This window comes from Sinocyclocheilus anshuiensis, unplaced genomic scaffold (genome assembly GCF_001515605.1).
Source record: "Sinocyclocheilus anshuiensis isolate Anshui unplaced genomic scaffold, SAMN03320099.WGS_v1.1 scaffold944, whole genome shotgun sequence".
NCBI lineage: Eukaryota > Metazoa > Chordata > Actinopteri > Cypriniformes > Cyprinidae > Sinocyclocheilus > Sinocyclocheilus anshuiensis.
The window spans coordinates 2,397,246-2,405,990 of record NW_015549559.1 but is presented as its reverse complement, the minus strand read 5'-3'; the positions used below and the strand labels follow the sequence as shown (position 1 = coordinate 2,405,990).

The 8,745-nt window shown below is 37.3% G+C and overlaps 1 protein-coding gene across 1 annotated transcript in view; it reads right to left on the bottom strand.

Moving 5' to 3' along the window:
- The window catches only part of LOC107657133 (rhophilin-2-like), a 34,639-nt gene continuing 25,894 nt past the window's right edge, over nucleotides 1–8,745 (bottom strand). Inside the window, exons 10-15 of the mRNA XM_016445153.1 lie at nucleotides 7,742–7,861; nucleotides 7,445–7,639; nucleotides 6,698–6,774; nucleotides 4,260–4,406; nucleotides 3,448–3,606; nucleotides 1–1,690 (exon numbers count right to left, since the gene is read on the bottom strand). Of these exons, the coding sequence (XP_016300639.1) occupies nucleotides 1,442–1,690; nucleotides 3,448–3,606; nucleotides 4,260–4,406; nucleotides 6,698–6,774; nucleotides 7,445–7,639; nucleotides 7,742–7,861 (947 nt within the window). The 3' untranslated portion in view covers nucleotides 1–1,441. The remainder of the gene's footprint in view (nucleotides 1,691–3,447; nucleotides 3,607–4,259; nucleotides 4,407–6,697; nucleotides 6,775–7,444; nucleotides 7,640–7,741; nucleotides 7,862–8,745) is intronic.

Below are 8,745 nucleotides of genomic sequence, written 5' to 3'. Positions count from 1 at the left end.
TAATCTAGAAATCTGCTTTATTATTATGTTTGTAACCAAGTTAGAATTTAGAGCACTGTTGCAGATTCTGTCCCGACCCTAAAGAAAAGGACTGTTTTTCACAGAATCATTAATATGTAACCTTACAATGTCAACATTCTCTCAGAAGAGTGTTTGTCATTATAATTCCAAATGTGGCACTTGCAGAAACATAAATGGTAAAGACACATTCATTGACAATAACAAAGTATTTACAAGCAAGGAGCGGAGATCCACAGTAAAATAAGACTGTGTCAGTGTAGACTGTGGTAAGGCATTTTTAAAGGCTTCTGATTTCTAGGATTCTGAGAGGCAGTGTTTTCTACAAGAAAATGAAAAGTTAAATATTGTCAAAGATATAAGAAAAAAAACACGCTGCCATCTGTACTTTTTGAGCTATACAATATAAAGAGAAGAGCATACACCAAGTAACAGAAAGATAGATATGTAGCCAAAAAAACAACAACCCATGATTATATACATCAGGCTACAGTTTCACAATACAAAACCTAAACACGTCTAATACTTAAAATTAATACATAAGTTTATATAGATATTTTTTTCTCTTTATTTAGCATATAATTTATTTGATTATCAAATGTGTATAAAAATCTACTTTGTAGACAGTGAAATATTCCAACACTGAAGAAGTGCTAGGTAAAACACATGGAACAAAGGTTAAATAAGAATGGCATTTGTATTCACTGCTATATTTTTTATCCTTCTTGCTTGAATTTGGCAGTACCTTTAAGTTATACACAGCCCTATCTATCATGGTATTTCCCTTCAGTGTATGTGAATACTTGAGTTACACAAAATAATATTCCTGTTTGTATAGACATTCTCTGACAAAAGCTACTCACTGCCCTCTCCAACATTTTGTTCTTCTACAGTGATTGACAGAGTTAGATTTCCATTTCGATGATATCAGATCATCACGGAAACCTGCTGTAGTAGTCTGCAAGTCAGCTACAGGCTCAAAAAAGGCCACAGGTTACCTGCCCATCTACCAACCCTCATTTTTATTTGAGGAAGATGCCGGTCTGTGCCACTAATTAGTGGAATTTTCCAAAAAAGAAAAGAAAAAATCCTTCATCGCACCATTTAACCGTTCAATACAAAAACAATAAAACAAACAAACAATAATAATAATAAAAAAATACTGAGCAGCATACACATTGTGTGTTTATCTACTGATTTGTTAAAACACATAATTTCCACCTTTAATTTATTGGTGAGATTTTCTAGACAACCAAACTAACGAAAGAATAAAAGTATAGCTTACACCTGTGTTTATACTGTAGATCTGTGCAAAATGTACATTTTCATCTGTAATTTCAATCTTTCTAAAAAGCCCTCTCTCGTTTCTTGTAATATAGTGTTGTTACACCATCAGCGTACGTAGAAATCCAGTTTTGTGTGTTTAGTAGAGGGCACTTTCGTTATAGGAGTTAGGATAGGTAGGGCAGGGTCTGTTCCAGGGTCCATTGTAATCTGCATTGGGGAGACTCAGCGTGCTGCTGCTCTTCTGCTTGTTCTTGAGACCCCAGCTGAGGAATGACGGTTTTTTTGCTACCTTGCGAGACTTCGGGTTCTTATCATCCTCATCATGTGCCAAGCAGATCATAGAGTAGGTCTTCGGCAGACCGCCGTATGTAGCACTCTTGGTGGGCTGCAGAAATAGAAAGAGAGGAGAGGTGATTAAACTCTTAGCAATACTTGATCTGAATTGCAAACTTTGAATACTCAAATTAAATACTCACTAAGCTTTGACATTTACATTTAGCAGACGCTTTTATCCAAAGCGACTTACAAATGAGGACAATGGAAGCAATCAAAATCAACAAAAGAGCAATGATATACAAGTGCTACAACAAGTCTCAGTTAGCCTAACGCAGGAGCTAGCACAGTAGCAAGGGTATATGGAATAACATGAAGTTCAGTAAATAATTACAGAATAAGTATTTCTGGGTGAACTACTTCTTTACCGAATGTTGCAAGAGGTTGCTATTAACACAGTGTAACCTATAACATTAGAAAAAAATTACATTGAATTAAACATTAAAATACAATTATCACAGTTCCACGCTCTATCTACAGCAAACTTAAGATCACCATGTCTAAAATTACATGCACTTGTATGGGTTTCGGTTACTCTATGACACAAACCTGGCTACATTACGTGAGCCTTTTTGTTGATTTAATGAGAATGTAATTCTATTATGAGTTAGTCATCAGTGTATTATGCTTTTGGTTCTGCTGCTGTTTTATTTACACAGTCTATCAACACCCACAAATATTCACAAAAACCAACAGCAAGACCCTTAAATGTGAAAATAAGATTTCACACAGCAGACACGGATCTTACGACCTTATCATAAACAGCTTATGAATCCTGACTGACAGAAACATTAACGTTCAGTGGTGAAAAGGAGTTCAGTTATTGGTAAAGCTAGAGGATATAATCGAATATATATAAAAAATTTTATGAATTTCACATGGCCATACATTGTGAATATTGTGATGTTAATGTGCTTTTTATTTTGTGATCAAAGACTGTGAACTAATTCTTGGTAAGATTTTAATATCTTTGAAAGCAGTCTATTATGCTCACCAAGGCAGCATTTATTTGATGAAAAATACAGTAACATTTATATTGCAATGTTATTTATTTCTGTAATGCAAATCTGATCCTTCAGAAATCATTCTAATATGCTAATTTAGAAAAAAAATGTCATCAATGTTAAAACAGTTCTGCTGCTTTTTTAGGCTTCTTTGATGAATACAAAGTTCAAAAGAACAGCATTTATCAATTTAATGCATCCTTCCTGAATTAAAGTATCAATTTCTTTTAACAAACAAACAAACAATTAAGGATGCACCAATACCGATACTGGTATCGGTATCGGGCCCGATAATTTTTGGTTTATTGTAATCCATTACATACCTTTCTATCAAAGTTATCTAACATTATCAAGCTGAATTTGTTCTAACTCTGAGTTCTTGTCATATTTTATTATCATTTTCTAAACTATAGCAAATAAACTGTGATAATGTGAGAAATGTTGAAGGTGTCTGAATAAATTTTGGTTTGACTGTATCTATTTGATAAATTAAGTTAACCAACCAACATTATACATACTCTTTTGGTTTCTGTACCCAATATTTAAAAAATGTACAAATGCAATAAAAATATTGGTATCGGTACTCGGTATCGGCAAGTACCAAAAATAAAAGTATCGGTATCGGGCGAGTACTGGAAAAAGTGGTATTGGTGCATCCCTACAAAAAATCTTACAGTAGTGTCTATTCGTAACTATTTTGTTAATTTTAGTTTATCTAAATGAACCTAATTACAACATATTAAATAGAATTCCTCATCCAATCAGAGAATGGCAGGTAAATAAACCTCGAGACAAATGAAGTTACCATTGGTTGGCTGCTGCTATCCAATATGCTGACCACTCTGATGTTGACGCCTTCCTCATCCACATCCTTTAAAAGCTTCATAACATCACTCACTCCCAGCCATTTACACTCCGTGTCGCCCACAGCAACAAGGTAATCTCCTTCTTTCAGCCCCTCAGCCTGGTGATAAAGAGATAGTGGAGAGAAAAGAAACAAAGGAAAGACAGAAAAAGGTCAGAGAAGTAAATCACGTCCTGCAAGAGTGGCGCTTTTCCACTTTTATTTATGGTATGAGTTTATCGGCATGACCACACTGCCGTTACCCTAGAGATCAGCTCTGAGAGGACTCGCTCATGTGCTCCAACAAAAATGAGGGGAGTGATTTGTGGGAGACACACAGCTGCTTGCGACTCACATGGTCAAAAACAGGTGCAGTGGGCGTGGATAAATGTGTGTTTTGTTTTCATTCAATTGCTGTGGTCAAAGATGAAATCTGTCCTCAGCTTCAGGGACATTTACACGTATGCAAAGAAGATTAATTGAAACAGGAAGAAGTTATCGCTTCTGATAAATGTCATGACAGTTATCGGTTTCAGTTTGTTCTTTTCATTAAGGTGACACAGCCTTAATTATGCATTTGCAATAAAACTGAGGTGGAGAGAGATGTTTACACAAGGACAAAAACACTTCAAAATATCTTTTTTTTTTAAACAACATGATACAGGTTTTGCACAACATAAGGATGAGTAAATGAATGATTACAAAAAAAATCGTATCTTTGGGTGAACTAACATTATTGGTGTCTGTGCCTGTGTCTATGCGTAAACACTCACCGCTGCGGGACAAAGGGGATCCAGTGACTGTATCTGAACGGGTGCATCTCCCTTCAGAGTGAATCCGAGGTCTCTGTCCTGCAGTCTCAGCCTGATGGTCTGCGGGGCTGACCATCTCTGCTTTGCTGAGAACACTGACAAAGGCCCCTACGCAACACAAATACAACACCAAATCACTATAGCAACTCACCAAATTTAAAGACACACAGGGTGTTTTTAATTTTAGCTTGCCACCCTGGTCGTCCTTGGCTATAAATCTGACCCTGTTCATTATCCAAACATTTGGCTTACTGGCACGCTGACTTAACGCAGTATATGCGAATGGCTTTGCTCATATGGTGCAGAAAGTTTATTTAATAATATCATGAAAAGCGCCGCCATCTGAGGTGATGTTAAGCTTGAATAGTTTAAGGCAGTAGTTCTCCACCACAGGGCCATACCAGACTTCCAGGGGGGGCAGATAGGTCTTAAAACAATGTAAATTTTGTTAACATAATCTTAGATAAATATCTTTGAGTTTATTTATTACAACAGAAATACCAGAGGTATATCAGAATAGATAGGAGGGGCTTCGAACATTGTCTCGGACAAAGGGGGGGCCTTAAAGGGATCCGTGCAGCGCGGCTGACACAGAAGAGCATACGCTGCTTGCGTTCAGCGTGGGTTTTCATCCAAAATATCTTAAATTGTGTTCCGAAGACGAACGAAGCTTTTACGGGTTTGGAATGACATGGGGGTAAGTGATTAATGACAAAATTTTCATTTTGGGGTGGAGTATCCCTTTAAAGTCATCAAGGTTCAGAACCACTGGTTTAAGGCATATGCAGCATATGGTTGACCTCTGCCTCAAAAAGGCCACTCAACATCATTAAGGACTTGCAAAGCTTATATGTAAAACTGAACTCCCTGTGTATTACGGAAATGTAATTCAAGTGAGGGGGTCATTTAAAGTGCCCATGGCAACTGCTACAGGATCACAGCAGTGGTTCTTTAAACTCTCTGAAGGTCACTCAGACATCTGAAGGCGGTAAAACTCAAACATACGCTTCCATAAAACTAACCACATCATAAACTCTGCCTCCTTCACCTGAATTACCCTGCTCCCCACAGCCGGAGGGAACGGAATATATACGTCAATGTGGTTCTCGAATGTTCCAGTTCTGTACACCAGATTTACAATGTTATACTTGTTTTTTTATTTGACAGAATTTCTGCAGATGAAGACTTGAGGTATTACAGAAATCAAACCCAAAATAAAGACAAATTCCATCACATGATTTTTTTTTGTCTCATCTATTAAATTTAATACATTAAAAATGCAGTTAAAACATATTATGACTTAAACCTTTTCTATGATGAACGTTTTTAATTCTTAAATTAAAAATCACCTTTATATTGAGTGGGCATAAAACAATCAGGATGGTACAACCGTCCTGATATATCATAATTAGGGAAAAAAAATAAATAAAATTTATTAAAACCCAATGAAAATCCAAAAAAGCAGCAATGAGTCATAAAAAGTTAGCATTTTTGCACTACCGTTTCCATTGTCCTGAAGCCAGTAATTTTTGTAATTTTGTAATAAGCTTAGTGATGATGGCGTTGAAGTCATGAGACCGTGGTAAAGTTCTTTTAGCTTTTTACTTTTGCCAACTGTATTTAGGCTTCAAAAATTCATAAAAGTTATGTTCATTTGTGAAGATTATCTTGAAGAACAAAACATATACAAATTCTAAACATTTAATGGTCACAGAGCTTATTTTCTGCAATAATCCAAAATAACGTTACACTCTTTACACTGTGACAATCCTATACACTTTATTTCTCCTAAAAACGAATGTTTTTAGGAGGAATCAAGTTTAAAAAACACTTTAAAATGTAACAGCACATCTCCCCTCAACAAGCTGTTCAATAAGTATCTGTCTGTGGACAAATAGTGAAGGATGAGTTTTGTGCCAACATTAAATACTTAAGGTTAGGAGTTTGTTCAAACCCCTAACACAAAGTATGAGTTAGGTAATAGTGATGACAAAGTTGATTTGAGTTTCATAAAGTCATAGTAACAGGATGTCATATAACTTTGAAATTCATGTTCAAACCAGGGTTATTCATATTAGTATTGTAAAAGGAGTATAATACTCTACAGACTGACCAAACAGATTCCCCAAAAATTACAACTTGGTGCCATTCCCAACTGGTTGCAGTATTTTGGTTTTACTAACGAAACTGGAACCTTGGATTGTTGAGGTTGTGGTCTGTTTGGCCAGTGTGTACAGGTCAATCAACATGGGTCTGTTCAACAGCACACATGCTCACAGGATACTTTGATGTTGTGTAAAACTATTCGGTGTACTAAGAAAACTGCAAATTTGCAAGAGCATTCCTGTGCTGTGAAAAGAGCTCGAAATGTCTTTGAGTAAAATTAGTAGCCCACATACCAGCCGCTGGAATAGGTCTTTGACTTTCACCTTGGTGGCAGCTGGAATCTCCATCTCAGCTTTCTTTTCTGTTTTAGCTAACAGAGGAGGAAGAAAACAGGGTTACAGCATATTTACACTGTCAATTGAACTTACATAAACACTGTGGTTCTCTACGGTAAGATGCAGGTTCTATTCTGACTATTCTGCAGTTTAAACTGCGATGCTTCGGCCAAAACAAACTCACCGTTGCATATAGGACACTTTTTAGATTTAAACAAACAAACTATAACAACTTTCTACATAATGAGCCAATCACGTGATCAGGCGAGACAGAACATTTGTTTATACCAGTAAGCAACATGCATCTCAAATGAGCCAGGACACATCCGGATGTATTAGTGTTTATGATACAAATGTGTCATGCTTAAATGCGTTTCTGACACACTACACTTTTCGCTCCACTGACTTCCATAATACTCATGCAAATGTGAGAGACAGGAAATGCAAGCTCATGCGAATTGCACAGTGTTCCAATGTTCAAGTTTAATGAACTCTGCCCTCCGAATTTCTATCATGAAGGCATGACTCTTAGCTGAATTAAAAGAACACTAATTTTAAATCTGCAGGATTGCAGTGTTGCAATAAAGTGGAGTAGATATTTTTAGAGTGTGACATCATATTACGACCGTTGCAGTGACTGTAAAAATGTTAGAAAGTAGAAAGTCTAGTGTGACCATTAATATCAGTTGTCTGTCTCAGACTCACAGATGATATCTGGCGCAAGCATGTAGTCTGTGAACTCATCTTCCTTGTCGTTTTGTTCAAACTTGGTAAGAGCGCGCTTGAGGCCAGCTTGTAGGATGTCACTCAGGATGTCCAGTTTTTGCAGGTGTCGACAGCGAGAATGTGTGCGGATGGCCTCTTCGTGTCCCATGATGGAGCGCTGCAGATGAGCTTTACCTGAGCAAACAGACAGAAAATGTTAGTTTAGTGTGCTTAATTGGTATATCCCAATCATTTACACTCTGTAGCCAGACAGGTCTGTATGTAGGAGCCTCTCACCTATCCGCCGTCTCTCCTCCTTATCCTTTAGAATGTCAAGAGGAGAACGTCCCTCTGGCATGGTATCATATAGTTGTGACAGAGCCTTCTCTTGCTTGTCCTCGTCATCCCTGGGTGTCACTACACATACAGACACATAAATCACCAATATTTAAACACTGCATTGTTTTGTTCAATAAAACAGAAAACATGTCCATTCCTGTAAATTTCATCTCATTCCACAGAGGCCATGTTAAATGTTAAGGCATTTACACAACCCATTGTGTATTTACTTGGTCTGTTGAGTCCAAATGAACTTCTTAATAGCTAAAAATGTCTGTCACGGAGACAAAAAAACAGAAGAGAGAGAGAGGGGATGGGGAGTGACTGCTTGAATAACAACAAGAATGTTACATAATCCCATTTGTTCTGGCACAGTCTATCAGAACACTGTCAAACGCAGACCGAGATACTAAACCGTCTATGCCTTTCTTCTACGTCCCTCTTTATGTCCTTAAAAAAAACACCTTAGAATAAAAGTCCATTAAAGCACTGATACCTGAATCCTTTACTCTCCCAAGGAAAAGGAAACATTTTCTATGAATGAGACACAAAGGTAAACTTTTAAAGGTGACATATCATGAAAATCTGACTTTTCCAGGTTTTAAGTGCTATAATCAGGTCCCCGGTGCATCTACCAACCTTGGAAAGTTAAAAAGATTAACCCAGTAACTTTGTTTTGATAAGCCTTTTTCTGCAAGCGTCTGAAAAAATGAATGCGTCTGATTTCGCTCCCTTGGTGACGTGGCAAAGGGATCTCATTATAATATTACCGCCCCTTAATCTGTAAGTTTCCCCCCACGGCGCCGTCATTTTGATTTCGCAAGCGACAACGGTGTACCAGCTCTAATGCCATGGCGAAAGTTTGAGCAAAACATGCTAACTGTTCTGTCTTTGGCACAGCTCACAGATGAGCACAGAACACTGTTTAGAGTCCCAGCCTCAGAGGAGACAACAGAGCAGTG